At 38.9% G+C, this 20,717-nt stretch overlaps 1 protein-coding gene across 1 annotated transcript in view; it reads left to right on the forward strand.

Moving 5' to 3' along the window:
* The window catches only part of obscna (obscurin, cytoskeletal calmodulin and titin-interacting RhoGEF a), a 43,563-nt gene that overhangs the window by 15,815 nt on the left and 7,031 nt on the right, over positions 1-20,717 (forward strand). Inside the window, exons 28-71 of the mRNA XM_055019806.1 lie at positions 421-687; positions 1,123-1,392; positions 1,956-2,234; positions 2,333-2,590; positions 2,720-2,986; positions 3,079-3,345; positions 3,483-3,749; positions 3,974-4,240; positions 4,329-4,595; positions 4,718-4,984; positions 5,113-5,379; positions 5,513-5,779; positions 5,868-6,134; positions 6,258-6,524; positions 6,604-6,870; positions 7,376-7,639; positions 7,716-7,948; positions 8,729-10,643; positions 10,758-10,830; positions 10,922-11,016; positions 11,773-11,885; positions 12,001-12,201; positions 12,609-12,691; positions 12,821-12,994; positions 13,093-13,252; positions 13,356-13,460; positions 13,848-14,012; positions 14,266-14,424; positions 14,552-14,729; positions 14,833-14,946; positions 15,104-15,271; positions 15,544-15,646; positions 15,731-15,860; positions 15,958-16,063; positions 18,193-18,301; positions 18,649-18,764; positions 18,842-18,954; positions 19,208-19,376; positions 19,539-19,626; positions 19,744-19,944; positions 20,017-20,077; positions 20,160-20,237; positions 20,322-20,494; positions 20,649-20,675. Of these exons, the coding sequence (XP_054875781.1) occupies positions 421-687; positions 1,123-1,392; positions 1,956-2,234; positions 2,333-2,590; positions 2,720-2,986; positions 3,079-3,345; positions 3,483-3,749; positions 3,974-4,240; positions 4,329-4,595; positions 4,718-4,984; positions 5,113-5,379; positions 5,513-5,779; positions 5,868-6,134; positions 6,258-6,524; positions 6,604-6,870; positions 7,376-7,639; positions 7,716-7,948; positions 8,729-10,643; positions 10,758-10,830; positions 10,922-11,016; positions 11,773-11,885; positions 12,001-12,201; positions 12,609-12,691; positions 12,821-12,994; positions 13,093-13,252; positions 13,356-13,460; positions 13,848-14,012; positions 14,266-14,424; positions 14,552-14,729; positions 14,833-14,946; positions 15,104-15,271; positions 15,544-15,646; positions 15,731-15,860; positions 15,958-16,063; positions 18,193-18,301; positions 18,649-18,764; positions 18,842-18,954; positions 19,208-19,376; positions 19,539-19,626; positions 19,744-19,944; positions 20,017-20,077; positions 20,160-20,237; positions 20,322-20,494; positions 20,649-20,675 (9,685 nt within the window). The remainder of the gene's footprint in view (positions 1-420; positions 688-1,122; positions 1,393-1,955; positions 2,235-2,332; positions 2,591-2,719; positions 2,987-3,078; positions 3,346-3,482; positions 3,750-3,973; positions 4,241-4,328; positions 4,596-4,717; positions 4,985-5,112; positions 5,380-5,512; positions 5,780-5,867; positions 6,135-6,257; positions 6,525-6,603; positions 6,871-7,375; positions 7,640-7,715; positions 7,949-8,728; positions 10,644-10,757; positions 10,831-10,921; positions 11,017-11,772; positions 11,886-12,000; positions 12,202-12,608; positions 12,692-12,820; positions 12,995-13,092; positions 13,253-13,355; positions 13,461-13,847; positions 14,013-14,265; positions 14,425-14,551; positions 14,730-14,832; positions 14,947-15,103; positions 15,272-15,543; positions 15,647-15,730; positions 15,861-15,957; positions 16,064-18,192; positions 18,302-18,648; positions 18,765-18,841; positions 18,955-19,207; positions 19,377-19,538; positions 19,627-19,743; positions 19,945-20,016; positions 20,078-20,159; positions 20,238-20,321; positions 20,495-20,648; positions 20,676-20,717) is intronic.

Genomic DNA, 20,717 nt, shown 5'->3' on the forward strand with positions numbered 1-20,717 from the left:
TTTTTGAGGGAAAACCTAAATAGACACTTGCTAATTTTATGATGGAAAGCACTTTGAACTGCCTTATTGATGACATGGCCTATAAAAATAAACTTGATTGATTGATTGAATTGTCGCTACTTGAAAACAAAGATTTGGAGAAATGTTATGCAGTATGAGAAATCTATTATTTTTCTTGAACTTTTAGGAAGTTATAAAAACTCATTCTAGTGAAAATTAACTAATTGAGGCATTTTATAATGCAACACATGTCACTCTGGCATTATTCAGTTGAGGTTCTAATTTATTTCAAAGTTAGCCATACATATTGTATTTTCCATCTAAACCATAAGCTATGTTTTGAGTGGTGAAAATGTATTTGTCGAGATAAATACTGCAATAATTGTGAAAATTAAGTTTTTTGACTCTATGTTTCCCCAGCCATTCCTCTAACATTCAAACTGGGTCTGAAGAACCAGGAGGCTCCGGAGGGAGGGAATGTGTGTCTGCGCTGTGAGCTGTCCCGGGCCGGGGTGCCTGTGCAGTGGTGGAAAGGGGAGGACCAGCTTTACCACAGAGGGAGATTCCAGATGACACAGAAAGGGGCGATCGCTGAGATGACCATCAGAAATATACAACCAGAGGATGTTGGAGAATACAGCTGTGTATTTGGAGGTCAGAAGACAACAGCTGAAGTCAATGTGAGAGGTAAGGGAAATATGATGCTTACATTCTGAATCCTTTTAAGGTTGGGATTCATATTTTTTATTTGAACTGAGCTCATTGTAAAATCTAAAATCAAAGCTGCATTCATCTTAATCTCCAAGACTGTAAATTAAGTACAGGATATACTTTTTAATAAGCCAAAATGATGATAGTGACTAAAGAATTTGGCTTAACAAGACTTTATTTACATCTTTATTTACCTCATGACTGAATGCTTCATTTTATCTTGTTTTTAACTTGAAATAATGTAAAGAACAAAGGAAATTAATAAGCTAAGTAATATTAAGTTTTGGTAAGTACAACAAATTTTGACACACTGATTAAAAGATATGCTGTATAATTATCTACCACCCTCCCAAGCCCTTGAGTGAACAATAATGTTTGTGCAAATGCAATTTCTCATTTTGTGTTTTCCAGCTGCTGCATCTGTCTACTTTGAGAAGGAACTAGAGAGCCAAGTGGTTATGGAGGGGAAATCTGTGCTCATGTCCTGTGAAGTTTCTAGTGCTAATGTTCCTGTCACTTGGAAGAAAGACGGCACTGTGGTGGAAAATGGAGTGCATTACATAGTGAGAAAAAAAGGCCCTCTGCACACTCTGGAGATTAAGAAACTGCAGCTGGCAGATGCTGGAGAGTATTGCTGCATCACCAGAGGAAAGAAAACCACTGCCAAACTGATTGTGAGGGGTAGGTGAAAAGTATTATCCCTGTTAATTTTTATTTAATATAAAAAATTAACACCAATATAAATGAGTAAAAAGTGTTTGATTTAAGAAACAGGCCATGCATTGCAGTTTAAAAACATCCAAATATTTTTGGGTAGAAAATCAATAAAATAAAAGAAGCTGTACACCCTTTTAAACAGTTCCTTTTTCCCTGGCATCCAGTCTTCTTTGGTAGACACTTGCTCTCAGTTTTAGAGAATCTGATTAACCAGAAGGAACTTAAAGCTTGGTCATTTTGCATCACTGAGCTAAAATCAGAAAAGAGGTCAGAGATGATGTGAAGAGGCTTACAGTAACTGATTCAGCTGCAGGAATTTGTGACGAATATTGGATGTTTTTCGATATTAAGACATAGTGAGGAGAAACCCAAAGCTATTGTGGTGGGAGTATCATGGTTGCTTTTCTTCAGAGGGGGCTTGTGCTTCTGGAGGAACTTATAACCTGATTTAAAAAACAGTCAGTTGTGAAGCAAAATCTTTCGGTGTGTTCAGAGCTGGCTGGATAATGCTCCTTATTTTTCCTTAGAGCGTGTCAAGATTGTGAAAGAACTGCAAGACCTAACAGTGACAGCTGGAGAAGACGCTGTGTTTGTGTGCGAGCTGACCCATGCAGATGTGAGCGAGGGCGTATGGTGGCTTGGTTCGAGCCCTCTGCAGAAAAACGAGATGAACCAGATGACGTGCCGTGGTCGCCAGCACCGCCTTGTCCTCACCATGACAACACCAGAAGAGACTGGCGATGTAGCATTTCTAGTTGGGGAGGAAAAGACCTCTGCAAAACTGTTGGTTCTCCCAAAGCCCAAAGGTGGGTGAAAAAATGGGGGACGAAATGTACATTTAGATTAAATCATCTAGTTTTCATTTGAACTTATTTGAACTTTAACATTTGGCTTCAAATGGTAGTTTTGTTTGAGGAGAAACCCAAAGACAGTGTCATCATGGAAGGAGAGACAGCTTTCCTGTCCTGTGCTACATCTGATTGCATCACGATGGTTACCTGGAAGCGCAACCATGTCCCACTTCGATGTGGTAATAAATATGAGATGTGCAAGGAGGGTAAAGTCAATCTGCTTCTTATCCATGATGTGGAGCCCCAGGACAGTGGCATATATTCCTGTGATACAGGAGATGTGCAGAGCAGTTTCACACTGACTGTAACAGGTAATTATTTTCTTTTTGTGTTTTCTGGTTGAAAAGTCTAATTTTATTCTGTGGTCTTTTTCTAATTTCATCAAAAGTTTCTTCAGATATAAAATTTCACAAAAATTTCGCTTTTGTATTTTATTCCAGAACTTCCTCCATTCTTTCAAGAAGAGCTACAAAGTGTAGAAGCTGAAGAAGGAGGCTCGGCCTGCCTCTACTGTGAGATATCTAAACTAGGAGTGCCGATTCAGTGGAAAAAGGACAGGCTGCCGATAAGAGCCAGCAGGAAGTATGAGGTGAGGCAAGATGGCTGCTTTCTCCAGCTTTACATCAAAGATCTTAAACCTGAGGACAGCGGCAGCTACACATGTCAAGCAGGGAGTGCAGAGACAAGTGCAACTGTGTCTGTAAGAGGTGGGTGAAGCTCAACGGGTTCTGGATTATTGGTCAAATATCAACACCAGAAAGTTGAATTCATTGTACTTTTCTCTTCAATCTTTCCTTAGAGACGCCCCCATTCTTCAAAAAAGAGTTAAGAAGTTTGGAGTCTGCGGAAGGAGGTGCAGCTGTCCTGCAATGTGAGCTATCTAAACCAGGGTTGTCTGTGCAGTGGAAGAAAAACAGACTCCCTCTTAGAGCGAACAGGAAGTATGAGATAAAACAAGATGGCTGCCTGTTCCAGCTCCACATCAATGACCTGAAACCTGAAGACAGTGGCAGCTACTCATGTCAAGCAGGAGACACAGAGACGACTGCTAATGTGACAATCAGAGGTGACAATTCAGTCATTAGGCTCAATTTCATGGGGGAATTTAGCTATTAAAATAAACCACCGAAAATACATTTCAGATGTTCCTGAATTTAAATCATGCTGAATATATTTGACGTTACAATATCTTATTTTTCCCAGAACTCCCAGCTTTTTTCAAGAAGAATCTGCAGAACATAAAGGCAGATGAAGGAGGTACAGCCTCACTTTTCTGTGAGGTTTCTAAGCCTGGAGTCTCTGTTCAGTGGAAGAAGAACAATGTGACTCTGAGAGAAAATAGGAAATATGAGATGAAGCAGGAAGGCTGCCTTCTACAGCTTAACGTCAAGGAGATCAAACCAGAGGACAGTGGCTGCTACACTTGCCAAGCAGGAGAAGCAGAGACTAGTGCTGTTGTCTCAGTGAAAGGTTTGAAATTTGGAAAATTGCAGATGAGTGTTTGCAGTGTTAAAGTCCTTAATTATGACACATACTTATCAAAATATAATTATTGTCAATTTGAACTCAGCATTTTATACACCGCTAAACACTGCATTTCTGTTAGGCATGTATTCCCCATATTATTTTATATTTTAATGCAAATTAGATCACATGTTCTTAAACCTTTGTGCATGATTTTGTATTTTCAACAGAGCTACCACCTTTCTTTAAGGAGAATTTGAAAAGTCTAACCACTGAGGAGGGAGGGACAGCCTCCCTTTGCTGCGAGGTATCCAAGCCTGAGCTACCTGTGCAATGGAAGAAGAACAGGCTAATACTGAGAGCAAACAGGAAGTATGAGATGAAACATAATGACTGCTTCCTTGAGCTGCACATCAAAGATGTCACACTTGATGACAGTGGTAGCTACTCATGTCAGGCTGGAGATGTAGAGACCAGAGCAACTGTGACAGTGAAAGGTTTAACCTTCTCCTCCCCAGAATAATCTGAAAAACTTTCTAGTTTTAGGTAGTGGAATAACAAAATGTAAATGTTCTATATTTTCAGAACTTCCCACCTTCTTCAAGAAAAAGCTCGAGAACATGGAGGCTGAGGAAGGTGGAGCAGCATCTTTGTGCTGTGAAGTGTCCAAACCTGGAGCTTCTGTGCAGTGGAAGAAAGACAGACTCCCTCTTAGAGCGAACAGGAAGTATGAAATGAAACAAGATGGCTGCCTGTTCCTGCTACACATCAGTGACTTGAAACCTGAAGACAGTGGCAGCTACTCATGTCAAGCAGGAGACAAAGAGACGACCGCTAATGTGACAATCAGAGGTGATGATTCAACCATTTGATGAGGGAAGTTAACTATCACAATAAATTATCAAAAACAAAGTTCAACTGAAATATATTTATATGCTAAATATGTTTGAGATGACAATTCCTTATTTTCCCAGGACTCCCAGCTTTTTTCAAGAAGAATCTACAGAACATGAAGGCAGATGAAGGAGGTACAGCCTCACTTTTCTGTGAGGTTTCTAAGCCTGGAGTCTATGTTCAGTGGAAGAAGAACAATGTGCCTCTGAGAGCCAATAGGAAATATGAGATGAAGCAGGAAGGCTGCCTTCTACAGCTTAACATCAAGGAGATCAAACCAGAGGACAGTGGCTGCTACACTTGCCAAGCAGGAGAAGCAGAGACTAGTGCTGTTGTCTCAGTGAAAGGTTTGTTAGTTTGATAAACTGCTTGGTAAATACTGCAGGAATAAACTTCAATCAGAGCAAGACAATTGAAATCCTGGCTTTTCAAGCTATGTCAAAGCTGGATCTTTATGTATTGCTTATCTTCTCAGAGCTTCCCTTGTTCTTCAAGGAAAATTTGAAAAATGTCTCCATTGAGGAGGGAGGGACAGCAACCCTTTGCTGTGAGGTATCCAAGCCTGGGCTATCAATACAATGGAAGAAGAACAGGCTGTCACTGAGAGCAAACAGGAAGTATGAGATGAAGCATGATGGCTGTTTCCTCCAACTTTACATCAAGGATCTCACACCTGAGGATAGTGGTAGCTACTCATGCCAAGCTGGAGCTGCAGAGACTACAGCCACTGTGACAGTGAAAGGTGGCTAAACCAACAACAAAATTGTTAACTCAGTAATGCCTCATATGTGTATTCATTGTGCAATGTTTTATCAAATGGTCTAAATGTTTTTTAGTATTATGATAGAAATTTTAATTCTTGCATATTTTCTCAGAACCTCCTCCTTTCTTCAAGAAAGAGCTAGTAAACATGGAGGCTGATGAAGGTGGAGCAGCAACTTTATGCTGCAAAGTATCTAAACCTGGAGCGTCTGTGCAATGGAAGAAGAACAAGATACCGCTAAGAGCCAGTAAGAAGTATGAGATGAAACAAGAAGGTTCCATCCTTTATCTACATATCAAAGATCTGAAACCTGAGGACAGCGGCAGCTACTCGTGTCAAGCAGGGAATGCAGAGACAAGTGCCACCGTGTCTGTGAAAGGTTTGTGAAGCTGAGGTAGTTCTGAATTACCTGAGCTAACACAGAGAATATTTAATTTATCATATTTTTCTCTCAAATCTGCCCTTAGAGACGCCCCCATTCTTCAAAAAAGAATTAAGAAATTTGGAGGCTGACGAAGGAGGTGCAGCTGTCCTGCAATGTGAGATATCTAAACCAGGGTTGTCTGTGCAGTGGAAGAAAAATAGACTGCCTCTTAGAGCGAACAGGAAGTATGAAATGAAGCAAGATGGCTGCCTGTTCCAGCTCCACATCAATGACCTGAAACTTGAAGACAGTGGCAGCTACTCATGTCAAGCAGGAAACTCAGAGACGACTGCTAATGTGACAATGAGAGGTGATGATCCAAAGACTAAGTGGAATTTGATGAGGAATTTTAGCTGTTAAAATAAGCTTAAAAACAAATAATTCAAACTATTTGCTGATTTAAATATTCTACTTTTTTTTTTATCTGTCCCAGTACTCCCAGCTTTTTTCAAGAAGAATCTGCGCAACATAAAGGCAGACGAAGGAGATAGAGCCTCACTTTTCTGTGAAGTTTCTAAGCCTGGACTCTCTGTTCAGTGGATGAAGAACAATGTGCCTCTGAGAGAAAATAGGAAGTATGAGATGAAGCAGGAAGGCTGCCTCTTTCAGCTTTACATTAATGATGTCAAACCTGAAGACAGCGGCAGTTACTCTTGCCAGGCAGGACCAGCAGAGACCACTGCAACTTTATCTGTGAAAGGTCTGTTATGAAACAATTTGAAACAAAGTCAATTGTATCCTAACTAAAACACCCCAAATTACATTCTTTTGTTTTACAGAACTTCCTGTGTTCTTCACCAAGGAGTTACAAAATATGAATGCTGAGGTAGGAGAGATGACTTCATTGTGCTGTGAAATTTCCAAACCTGGGGTTTCAGTGCTGTGGAAGAAAAACAAGCTGCCACTGAGAGCCAGCATGAAGCATGAGATGAAACAAAATGGTTGCCTCTATCAGCTTAACATCAAAGATCTCAAACTTGAGGACAGTGGCAGCTACACATGCCAAGCAGGGAGTGCAGAAAGCACTGCAAGTGTAGCAGTTAAAGGTGTGTTTATTTTAACTTTGGGCATTCATTATCAATCATTTTTAAAATTTGCTTTTCTCAATCTGCTGGTTACATCGACTTAGCTTAGGATCAGTTCTTCTCAAACATAGTATTTGTCAGAAATTACTGCAGGAAGTGCGACAGTATAATTATTTTTTAATTTATAAATTGATTTATTGTTTATTGCGACAGGCCGAGCATTGATCACATCAGAATCCCATATAAAGCTCCACATATTCAGCAATGTGATAGGAGTTGATCCATTCATAAAAACTGCTTTAATTTCACATATTTACTCAGTGTAACATGCATTTCACTGACAACAATATACATGGCAAGATAGAACATAGTGCTTTAGTATGTAGTAAGACAGTTGTTGCTCTAAAAGGTTTGGTAACAACAAACAACTGACTATATAGTACACACACAAAAAAAAATGAAGCCATGAAATTGTATCACACACTTGTATGATGCTGTACATTATGTTTCCTTCCAATCCACTTAGAGGTTGCTTCATTCATCAAAGAATTACAAAGTGTAGAGGCAGAGGTTGGCAGTGCAACCTCATTGTCTTGTGAGTTATCCAAACCTGGAGTGTCTGTACTGTGGAAAAAAGATAATCTGCCTCTGAGAGCCGGCGAGAAGTATGAGATGAAACAAGACGGCTGTTTCCTGCAGCTTAACATCAAGAAGCTTGGTTCAGAGGACAGTGGTAGGTACTCATGTCACGTCGGAAATGCAGAAACGTCTGCAAGAGTACAAATAAAAGGTGTGTATCTTTTTTTTTTTACTTAATCTTGGATGATTACTCTAAGAATGTTAATACTATTTTTCCTTCTGTGAAGCACCGAAACCTCCATCAGAGGAAAAGTCTCAATCAGCATTGGCGAAGATGAAAAGTACTATCCCTAAACAAGCTCCTGCTTCAGAAAATGAAAGGCCCACTCTTCCAGATCCCAACCAGATTCCCCCAGAGCCCAAGAAGAGGACAAATAGGAAAGCATCTATAACTTCTGTCGAAAAAGACACAGAACATGTTTTTGATGTGAAGGTGTCTGTGCAGAATATCAATAATGAAGTCCAACAGGGTGTCCAACATGAAGTATCTAAAGTAGAGTACTTGGATGTTGCTCAGAATGGAACAAAAGCAGAGAGGAGTGAAGACAAAGGGAGTGAAATGCACAAGAAAGAGGCTAAGACAATTCAGCTACCAGAGTTTTCCTTCTGTGAAACACCAAAACCTACATCAGAGGAAAAGCCTAGAACATCATTGACACAGATGAAAAGTACTATCCCTAAACCAGCTCCTGCTTCAGAAAATGAAAGGCCCACTCTTCCAGATCCCAACCAGATTCCCCCAGAGCCCAAGAAGAGGACAAATAGGAAAGCATCTATAACTTCTGTCGAAAAAGACAGAACATGTTTTTGATGTGAAGGTGTCTGTGCAGAATATCAATAATGAAGTCCAACAGGTGTCCAACATGAAGTATCTAAAGTAGAGTACTTGGATGTTGCTCAGAATGGAACAAAAGCAGAGAGGAGTGAAGACAAAGGGAGTGAAATGCACAAGAAAGAGGCTAAGACAATTCAGCTACCAGAGTTTTCCTTCTGTGAAACACCAAAACCTACATCAGAGGAAAAGCCTAGAACATCATTGACACAGATGAAAAGTACTATCCCTAAACCAGCTCCCGCTTCAGAAAATGAAAGGCCCACGCTTCCAGATCCCAACCAGATTCCCCCAGAGCCCAAGAAGAGGACAAATAGGAAAGCATCTATTACTTCTGTTGAAAAAGACACAGAACACGTTTTTGACGTAAAGGTGTCTGTGCAGAATATCAATAATGAAGTCCAACAGGGTGTCCAACACGAAGGATCTAAAGTAGAGTACTTGGATGTTGCTCAGAATGGAACGAAAGTGGAGAGGAGTGAAGACAAAGGGAGTGACATGCACAAGAAAGAGGCTAAGACAATTCAGCTACCAGAGAAGGATTATAAGGCTGGCAGGAGGATTGAAAAGTCAGCTTCACCTCTGGGCACGGAAGATGATCTTAGAGAAAAGAGACAACCAGGAGGAAATGTAGGAACATTTGTTAAAGTCATCCCTTCAGTAAATCAGTCAGAAAGGGTTGAGGGTAACAAAGTGGTTGATCTGAAAGAGACAGAAAAGAGATCTGAAACTGAAAAGGGGTTTAAACAACAAGAAGACTCTTCAGAAGAAGCAAATGAAGTTAAACAGAAAATAACTCAACAAGCAAAAACAATTTGGAGAAACAGTCAGGATGAAAAACATGTACAGGAGCAGCTTAATGGGAAAGAAATAAACACAGATGTCGAACCTTCAAAAAACAAAGGTGAAGTAGGAAAGACAGAAGGGGAGACTTTGAAACTACCAGTAAGATCTAAGGCAAAGGTAGCATATGGAGAGCAATCACTCAAGTCTATTATGAATCAAACAGAGGATACAATTCCTCCACTAATCAAGACTTCTCTTAAAGATTTTGAAAGTCATAAAGAGAGACAAAATGGGCAAGAGTTCACAGAGAAGATATTGACACAAACACACAAAGCAAACCAGCAATTAATAGAAGATCCAGAAAAGGCAAATGAAATCCTTCAATTTGCACCTCCAAAACCACCTGAGAGGAGAAAGAGTAAGGTAAAAATAGGAATGGAAAAACAGGAGTCCAGGGACACAGAGACAGATCAAGATGATATACGGCCTAAAAGTGTTGGAGTAAAGTCCCATGAGGAGAAGACAGACAAACAGCTTGAAAAGCCCTTGAAGAAAGATGTTGAAAACATTTTAAAATTAGAAAGAAGTAAGTCTATCACAACTGATAGTGAAGCAGAAGATAACCTTAAGCAACCCGTAAAACAACCAGTAAAACCAATTAAGAAAGAACCTGAAATTAAACTGGCTGTTGAGCCAATAAGAAGAGTGGAGGAAACACAGTCAACTAAGATGGAAGACGACATTCCTCTGCTCTACATTTCTGAAGAAGAAACTTTCTCAGAGGCTTTAACTGAGCTTCCTCAAAACCACTTCCAACCTGCTGTTCCCGAGATACAAACAGGACACCAACTTATCCAGGAGATCCAACCATCAGAACCGTCTCCCCTGGAGACTGACATCAACATAGAGAATGAACCCGAAATGCAAGAAGCTGCCATTAAGATCCAGGCAGCATTCAAAGGCTACAAAGCTCGCAAAGACATGCGACCAGTCTTTAAGGAGGTATTCAAGAACCAGAATGCAGATATTCATGGTACACTTACATTAAAGTGTGTTGTGGATGGAAGACCCAGCAATGTGCGCTGGTTGAAAAATGGCCAACATGTTATGAATGATCCTCGATGCCGGGTTGAAACAACAGAAAATGGAGAATGCACACTTGTAGTTAAAAACTTGAAAAACAGCGACAGCGGAGTTTATACCTGTGAGGTGGCAAATAAGTTTGGTGTGATCTCCTACAATGGAAACATAACTGTAGTGAAGACTGAGCAACCTGTTCCTGCAGTCCAGAAACCTATACACCCACCACTAGCAGCCATAACTCCTTTGCAGCTTGCTCCACAAAAGCCTGACTCCCAGGACATGACACAGACTCAAAGTCTGACTCAGAGTCAGTCAGAGCTAGCTCCAACTTCAGATGCTGAAAATTATGTAGAAAGTGTGAGTGTTTCCCTGTGGGATGCCTACATCTTGACAGAACAGAACAAACAAACACTCCTACAAGAGAGAAGATCTTCACTCATTGCTGTCAGCTCCTGTAAGTTGCATATTTGGTTTTTAGTTGTACGCACAAAACAGGGCTATCACTAAGCCATGCAATTTCAAATCAAACCCTGAATTATATAAATTGGCAACTTTCTATCTTTAACAGTGTCAAGTCCCTCAGAGTATGACACAGCTCCAGATATAATGGAGCCTTTTGAGACTATTCCAGTGACACCAAGGTAGTTCTCCTTACATTGTCCCTACATTTTAATGCTCATCTTGAATGCTGTGCTCCTGTAACTAAACTGGTTTTCATTGATATTGTATCAGGGAAGTACCAAAATCAGCTGACACAATGCAGCCAAAGGATAATAATGAAGAAACAGCTGCTCCGAAACCTCCTATGAAACTGCTGAATGTTAAAGGTCAGCAAAATTAATTGTGTTTCCCATACATTTGTGTTTTTAGTTGCTGGGACAAGGTACAAACAACTATTTCAAAAATAACTTCACAATTTGAAATGTACAATTATAATATGTTGAATATTAAAAAAAACAAATAAATAGGAACACATATCCCAGAATTGAAAAAAATAAAGACTCTTTTTTTCAGAAAATGATTTGTTTCATATGTGAAATATAATATGCTTGATGATATTTCTTGGTAAAACATTCAGATTTATCAGTTGTGTCCCGCAAATGTTTTCACATCAGCGGCAGTTTCCCAGCATGGACACTAAGTGTCACCATTGAGCCAATAACTTGATAAATAGATTGTATTCACCTGAGCCAGCTTACCTTTCTGATAAAACAACAACAAAAACATACTTTAGAACAAAGAAAATATAAAGTTGCATCATTCTATCTTTCTGGCAGCCAGTCACTGGATGTTGGCATTTTAGATAATTTCGCTTGGCTTGTTTTGTTACATTTAATGCAAGACCTTCAGTCTCTCCAAATCCAAACCATTGTTTGTTTGTTTTTTCAGAAACTGTACAAAGCAGACTAACAAAGATCTCTGTCTGCTCATTATTAATACAGCAGCTTTTACATAAAAATGCTGTATGCATTTTCTTAAATATGCATACAGCAATATTTCTTTCCATCTTACTATTGCTTTTCTACTGCCAGATTTATTTACTGTGCTACTAAAATAAAGTGTTCCTCTGTTCTAATTTGAAGGACCTCATGATATTAAGCTAAGAACACCATCTCCAAAGCACCATCGATCCCACACACCTTTAACAAGTACTGTGTCTGGATCTGAGTCGGAGGGTGAAGAGGACAGACGAGAGGCACATTTTACATTCTAATCATATTTGTAGCAAGTTTGATTTAATTAAGTCATGATCAGATGAGTAAAATGATCTTAGCATTAAAGTCTAATCTTCTTTATGTTTTCTTCTTCAGATATTTGAAATATATGTAGCTCGAGCCGACTGCAGTCCTAACATTGGAAGTAAGGACAGTTTTATTCTTAAAGAGGGTCAGTTTGTGGAGGTCCTGGACTCTGTTCATCCTGACAGATGGTTGGTGAGGACCAAACCAAACAAAACCAACCCCTCTCGGCAGGGATGGCTGTGTCCTGCCTATCTGGAAAAGAAGAGAAAAGTAAGTTGTACAAATTTTGTTGGTGAATAGTTTTAAGTTTATATGTAAAATTGAACTCATACATTTACACAAACCATATAATTGTTATAGGTCAGATAGGATTGCAAGAAAATTAACAAATAGATTTTTAGGTATTTTTAATTCAGAAGTTTAGATTAATTTCCTTATTACTTAGTTTAATTGCCTGAACTGTATGCCAAACATTTTTGGTGTCCTTCCACAAGCTTTTCATAAGTTTGAATTACAATTTGAATTTGTCTTACAGTGAGATAAAATTTTGTACTATTCATAAAAATATCTGGTATCAACTGTACATAAACACATTTTATATATCCCTCAACTTTGTTCACTTACCAGCACAGACAAGACAGGGTTTATGATAAATGCCTGGCTCTCATTTCCAACAGGAAACCTTCCCACAAAGGAGAGTTGCTCAGGAGGATCTCGATGGAATTGGGTCTACAGGGGAAGAGTACAGGAGAGCATTGAGGTCTGTTCTTCTTATTTTTCATAACACATTGATATTGTGACATTTGTGATCAGAATTTACTGGACTTAAGTCAAACTAGGATTTTCAGTGCATCACTTCCAATTTTTCTGTACTTCCTGAAATCTTTAGTCAGCTGATCCAAGGCTTGATTGATGGAGAAGAGGAGTTTGTAAAGGCAATGAAGTTGTTTATCACTTATCAGCTCAATCATCTTGACTGCAGCCATCTTGTCCCCATCAACATCCTCAACCAGAAAGAAATCATTTTCAGGAACATCAAAGATATTGTCGGTTTACATGAACGGTAATAGAACCAGCTCTCCATACTTCTTTTAATATTGTTGGGCTTATTTTTGAAAGAAAAGGCCATAATACAGTCCTCAGTAATACATTTACTTTCAGTTCCATCCTCCCTGGCCTGAGGGAGTGTGTTACAGATGATGATGTTGCCATGCATTTAATCAAGCACACTGAACATTTTGAAAAGTATCTTCACTACATGGTTGGGCAAGCACAAGCGGAGGCCTGCATCAGTGACAAGGCTGTTCAGCAATACTTCAAAGTATTTTTTTTTTATTTCCTCATGCCTGTTCACAATATTTAACGTTTAGAAGAGAGTTTTGTTGCACCAGCCTAATTCTTATTTCTTGTCAATGATCATTCAGGACATAACAGCACCTGAGAAGCCTGGTGATGCCCCGATCATGGATGTCCTTACTTTCCTGCAGCAACCAGTAGAGAGGATTCAAACTTACCAGGCTTTACTGAAGGTACCAGGGTTTTGAACCTTTGTGATGCAGAAAACCTGTATTATTTATCTTTCAATTGGGATTTTCCAAGGAGAAAATATTTAAGTTCATACTGCATTAGCTCCTATACCATAGCATAGCTGGACACAAGATTGAAGATGACTGTATCAGATGATCAATATTTCCAGTCAGTTACAGTTTGATTTAGGTATTTAATGGAAATGTGATAATAAAGTATAAAGTATCTATCCAAAAAAGGCTGCATGTGCTGAATATAAAAATTAAACTCTGGGAAAAAGACATGAGGAAAACATGGACTACTGTTAGAAACTCTTTATATACAATATTAGCTTTTCAACTCATATTTCTGCTTTTACCAATTTTAACCAGTTATTGATTGATTGTCAGGAGTTGATCAAGAACAAAGCAAAGAGTGGCCAAAGCAGCTACCTTTTGGAGGACGCCTTCTCTGTGGTGTCCTGTTTGCCCTGGAGATCAGACAACCTTCATCGAGTATCTCTGATTGAAAACTATCCAGCTCCTCTTACTGCTCTGGGCGAGCCTGTACGACAGGTAAGGATAAAAGAGAGCCATTTTTTTTCTTGGGTTTTAAACATTATTTTTAGTGAGAGTTTTTTGGTCAAAAATGTGCTTTCTTCAAGCACATAAATCTTTTCCGATCCCAAGGCAGAGTAGCAATTCAAATAAAGACCTTTGACTTTCATGCTTCCACAATATCAAGTCTCTGTGTCAAAGCATTTAGTTCTTCTTGTAATTTCAGAATATTAAGCGCAATTGTCCCTAAACTATTATTTTACCTCTTTAGGGGGTCTTCACAGTGTGGGAGGAATCTCCAGAAGTAAAAACAACCTCTAGGGGGCATCAGAGACAAGTGTTTCTCTTTAAGGAATGCATTGTACTGTGTAGGGTGAAGAGAGATGGCAGCATGAATCAAGACACTTATAGCTTTAAGAACAAAATGAAGGTAAGAGCAGCACATCTGCCTTCTTTCCACCACAATATTCTATCATTCGTGAAGCAAATTTTCACCATGATGCCAATGTACCTGCTGTCATTTTATTTTGGTGTTTTTGATTCAACAACTTCCCCAGCTGAATGATGTGGAAATAAAAGAAACTGTGGGTGGAGAAGACAGGTCCTGGGGTTTGTGGCATGAGCACAGAGGCTCTATACGGCGTTACACTTTGCAGAGCAACTCCACACTGGTTAAGCTGTCCTGGCTGAAAGACCTGAAGGAGCTTCAGCAACGCTCCAGCCTCAGCAATAACTGTAGGTCCTTCTACGTTCTTCAGAAATGTTAGCAAGCTAGTAGAAGTTTTGATAGCTTTTAATTATTGAGCATTTCTCTGTTTATGTTATCATCTATCATCAGGCCCTCCAGTGTTTGAGTCTCTGCTTTGTGATTGCTCAACACAAATTGGACAGACAATCAAACTGACCTGCAGAGTATTGGGATTTCCAAAACCAGTGGTCAGCTGGATCAAAGGTTTGCATTTCTTCACTTTCTTCTTGAAGTATTTACAGTTTAGAGGTGGAAAATGTGGGCCATGACTTTAAAACTTCTAAATCTTTTTTTTTCATATTTTGACCTTTTGTAAACAACACTTGCTTTGCTGAGTAAAGTCTGATTTGTTGATTCACAGATGGTCTTCCTTTGGAGGATGACCCACGGCACATCGTCTCGGCTGACCGGTCAGGAACATGCAGTCTTGTCCTGGACTGCCTCACAGCAGAGGACTCTGGTCAGTACATGTGCTATGCAACCAGCTCTATGGGCAGTGCTGGCACTCTGGCTAAGGTGGTTGTGCAAGGTGAGTCAATTGTAACATGTAAGGTGTAGATTGTAATTGTAACATGTCGAACTGTGAAGACATTCAACAAATGTAATCCTGTTACAAGACCCTTTGTAAGCGATCAATGCAGTTTTGCTACTTGTACCTGTAGTATAATTATACTGTATTTACCACTCCATTTTTTTTTACCATGACAAATGCCAGGTCAAATATTAGTGACATTCTTACCCCATATCTACCTTTATTTGTTTCTTTTCAAGTTATTACGTTGACTTTGTTCTTTTCTCCAGCTCCACCAAGATTTGTGAGCCGACTAGAAAGTGCTTGTCTGATTGACGGAGAGGAGATCCAGTTTTCATGTTCCACTCTCACAACCCCTTTACCAAGAATCAGGTATGGCAAAACACAGATAATCATGTTACATGTCACAGCTGATGGCCATGTGTCTGCTGACAGCAGAAATGATTCTGCCTGCAGATGGTTGAAAGATGGAAAGGAGCTGACTGACAGCAACAAATACTCCATTGTGAACGACGCCCGAAGCGGAATCTTGTCTCTCACAGTTATCGGAGCAACAGAGGCAGATATCGGACAGTATGAGTGTGAGGTATAAAACACATTTCTCCTTTACTTATACTAGCGGAGAGTGAATAGTATTAAAACAGACAGTGCCACTTACTTGTGAAATGTTTTCTTTTCCTTAGCTTTGGAATGAACTTGGCTGTGTCAAATGCAAAGCAGGCCTTTGTCCTGCCTTTGTACCACTGGCTGACAGTGAGAGTGACCAATCACAGGACTTACCTGTTAAAGGTAGGACTGTCCGAGCCACTGGAGTCAACACCCATGTGAAAACCCATGACAGCGTTTTCATATGTGTGGTTTATCCTTTTAGCAGACTAGCTGTGTTTCCAAAGGGTTAAAGCACATGCCATTATCAAGTTTCACTTCCAACATTATCACCCTTTCTCCATCACATTATGTGACATCTCTTTACAATATTCATAAATCTGGCCTGGTCAGTATCTTCTGCGCACTACCATTCATAAACTCCATGAAGTGTGCTGTATCTTGAAATATTACTCACATACTTACATTTTTTCCCCACATTTCATACACTCTTTCATCAAACATAGCTCCAGCTACCATTTGACTAGATTCCAAACTATTATGGCACAGGGCGCAACCTGCATAGCATTTAATTTAAAATACAATATGCACCAATCATAATGGTATATAGAGGTTTCACCTATTTGTAGGGATTTTAGATTTTTAATTCTTAAGATCCCTAGAGCTTTCAAAACATTATTTATAAAACAAAATACTGCTCTTGAAGATATCTAGCTTTGAGTTTTCTTCTCTCTGTACCATTGCTACTTTGAAAGGTGTTGGTCTACTAGTCCCAGCAGTTTGTATCCAAGATCATTTTGCTTGAAAAATATCTTCTTCTTATGTTTTACCACTTGGTGGATCACTAATCCAAGACAATCAACTTGAAAATTATCAAATTCCAGCTGCCACCCAATTTCTTGGTGTATGTCTTGTCCTAACTATTGATTGTTATCAAGAGTAATGTCTGGTAGACTTTTTTGTTGTTGTTGTTATTTTCTAGTATTCTTATTTCTTTTACATTAACTAATCTAATTAATCAAAAAGTAACCAACATAATTAATTTATTTGAAATTTCAGGATATTTTTTTTTTTCAGATCAAAAAAGGCTAATTAATATTTTCTGAATGCATGACTTTGCTTCTCATTGCAAGTATTACTCATATTTGTTAATGAACTCAGCCACAAATAACCTTCAATGACTCACAAATTTTCCATGTAACAATGTAGTTTCCTGCACTTAAATGAAACACTAAGCATGCATTTAGGTTTAAGTCATCTCATCTATATGTGTATTCTGGTAAATTTCAGCTATAGCAAAGTGCTTTGCATTCTGAACAATGGGATCTTATTGTTCACATGTAAAACCAATCAGTTCATTCAACAAATACTGCAAAGGAGAGCACAGATTATTGTGTTTTCTCCATTGTGTGGAAGCTAATGTGCATGTAATTAACACATACAACTTTTTGCAGGCAGAATGTTGATCTTGGGAAGAAAACATTAAATATAACAATTGCACCTTTACCTATATTCCCTGAATCCATAATATGTGGGATCTAGTTGGTATCATTCATGGTAGAATTCATACTGTTTTCCCCAACATCCACAAAACACATTGTAAAATGTATTGGATGGGGTATTCAATGCTTTTCATCATGTTTTCACTTTTTACAGAGGGCATGGATTGTAACAGATTACACTATGCGGTCCTACTGCAATGTTTTTAAGCAACGATCAGCAGTCTGAGGGTGCCAAAAGCTAACGGCGAACAGGATAATATTGAAAACTTCATGTCAGTGTTTTTGTGAAGCAGATCATACATCGGTTAAATGGAATTTAAGTGAATTGTACTTCTGTATTTTTCATACCATATTTGTTTGTCTTCCCATTGTCTATAACCTACATGATGTTTCCCATTTTCCCTTCACTGGTCCCAAAGCAGAAGGTTCCTCACATGGACTGTTCCATGAAAGTCATCACACTCATGATAACCAATAACCACTCAACACTCCCTTTCTCTTCCTGCCAACGCATGCCCAGCTAACTCTCCACTCCTTCAAGATGGTCATGTGCTGGGCGAGTGTATCCTTCCTGCCCGTGCAGGAGTGGGCATGTGATCATGTCCTGTTGATGTGGTGGGTTAGATGGGTAAAACGCTGACCCTTCAAGGTAAGACAAACTGGGTATTTGCTGTTCCTGGAATTTAAGGTAATGTGCTTCCTGGAAAATAATTATTTCCACTTTTAGTAAAAAATAAATCACAACATTTTCAAATGATTTATTATTCTTTAAGTAGAAAATTTTCCTAATTGATGGTTTGGTTTTTATAGAAGCTCACTCAGAGGCTTGGTCCACTGCCTTTGTTAAGAAATGGCTGCAGACTGATTTCAGCCCTTCTTCTATTGCCAAGACACAATTTCCCCCTGGATCTTCTGAACAGTAAGTAGATTTTTTTATTATTATAATTTACATGAACTGTATTTTACCATTTTCATACCTGAGCTGTAGTAACTACTAACCTTATTAAAACATTGTGGCAGTGCAGGTTTTACCACAATAACTGTTCCTCATCAAGATAATGAGATTAGAAAAAGGAAACAGTGTTCACACTAATCTTTCTTCATATGAACAATAATGAGAATGACATCATATTTGGTTAATTCTAGAGTCTGTCAAGATTTTTGCTTCCTTATAATAATTTTTGTCCATGTTTATTAGACTTTTTAAAAGTGATATTTAGTATAGTACTTTGACCCCTTCACATTGTGTGCACCTTTACCTATCAGTACCAGATACAGCACTGTTGTGGACATTCACCCATCTGCAGTACAGCAGCCTTCATGTTATGTGGAAGAAGAAGAAGAGATCTACATTTCAGAGGCTTTGCACGAAATAACAGATGGTAGTTTATTTTTTTCAAAGCAGAATTAAGTAAATAAATTGTTGCATCAATAAATACTGATACAGCTTTCTTCTCAGCTCCTCCTTCGGTTCAGGTCCCTGCAGAGGATCTGTGTGTTGAACCTGGACAACCAGCAACATTCATGGCCATCATCACAGGAAGACCCACACCTAAAGTACAGTGGTATAAGGTAAAGAGTCAGTAAGGAGAGTTTTCCAAACCAGATTGGTTGCAAAGAGGACTAGATTTGCAATTATGAAAGTATTTTGTGTGTTTGCAGTTATAGGATGTAACTATATTAAGTATACCATGCATAAAATCCTAACAAAATACACTACAGTTTGTGGTTGTAATGTGAAAAACTCCAAGAAGTGTTAATGCCATGTTTGATCACATGAAATCATTGATTTTTCTAGTAAAAGCTGATTCTCTCCTGTCTAAAGGATCAGGAGCCCCTTGCAGCCAATGAGAATGTGAAAATAGTCCAATATGGTGCTCGCTGTAGCCTAACCATATTGTGCCCTGAAGGAGAAGACAGTGGCATATATACCTGCTTCACTCACAACGACTCAGGCCAAGCCTCCTGTGAAGCTCAGCTAACGGTTGAGGAAGGTCAGCAGTTCTAATCTGCATTTTTACACTGGTTCAGTTCATCATAACGTTATTAAAAATGAACGAGTAGAGCAGCTGAAGTATGATGAATAATGCAAGCTTTTGTACTCTTAAGGAAGTTGAAGAATATACAATGATTGCCACCCAAGTGTTTTTCTGTAGGTCCGCTTGCTCCTCAGGAGAGGGAAGTGGAGCTGGGAAAGAGAAGGAGATTATTCTCAGTCTATGATGTCCATGAGGAAATTGGAAGGTATTATTCACTTTCTTTTGGATATTAGATGTCTGTTTTTGTTGTTGTTGTTGTTTTTTTTTTTTTTTTTTTTTTTTTTTTGAGGCACAGCATATTTGTTTTCTTTTTTGTGATTTAGGGGACATTTGGGGTGGTGAAGCGTGTCATCCACAGAAGAACAGGGGAAGTGTTTTCTGCCAAATTTTTGCCTCTTCGGAGCAGCTCTCGGACCAGGGCCTTCCAGGAGAGGGATCTTCTGTCTCGCCTCGCTCACCCCAGAGTGGCCTGCCTGCTGGACTTCTTTTGCACCAGACGCACCCTGGTGTTAATCACAGAAATGTATCCTTCCTTTTCTAACTACCAAACTAGATATGGCTTTGATTACATACTTGATCTTAACATAATCTCCAGCTGCTGTTCTCATGGACTTCTGGACCATTTATTGATGAGAGGATCTGTCTCAGAAAAAGAGGTACAAGCCCAAATTTCAATTTGACTAAATCATCAAAACTTTACAAACAGAATGATCATTGGTGAATATTATTTTATTTCAGGTTAAATTTTATGTCCAACAAATTCTAGAAGGGGTTTGTCACATTCACAACATGAACATCATGCATCTGGATATCAAAGTGAGATTTTTATTCATTGTCAACTATCACTTAGGTTTTCTGTTGATTCTCTGCCTTAACTGAATACCTTTCTACTCCTTGTAGCCTGAAAATATATTAATGGTGTACCCACCAAAAGATGAGATCAAGATCTGTGATTTTGGCTTCTGCCAGGAAATAGACACATCTCGACACCAGTACAGTATGTTGGGTACCCCAGAGTTTGTTGCACCTGAGATTGTACATCAAGAACCTGTTACTGTGGCCACGGATATTTGGTGAGATTAACTGATTATGTGTCCTGAATTTGCTATAACCTGCAAATAATTGAATTGTTTCTACTGAACTCTAATAATCTGTTGCTGTTGATGTATTACGATAACTACTACAAAAAGTTACGTTTTCTTTATATCTCATACTTTGTCCCATCAGGGCTGTCGGTGTCATAACATTTCTGTGGTATGTATTCAGTGATATTCAAAAATACACTTGAATTATGCA

Source organism: Poeciliopsis prolifica, unplaced genomic scaffold (assembly GCF_027474105.1).
Source record: "Poeciliopsis prolifica strain line A6 unplaced genomic scaffold, Auburn_PproV2 SCAFFOLD002, whole genome shotgun sequence".
Lineage (NCBI taxonomy): Eukaryota > Metazoa > Chordata > Actinopteri > Cyprinodontiformes > Poeciliidae > Poeciliopsis > Poeciliopsis prolifica.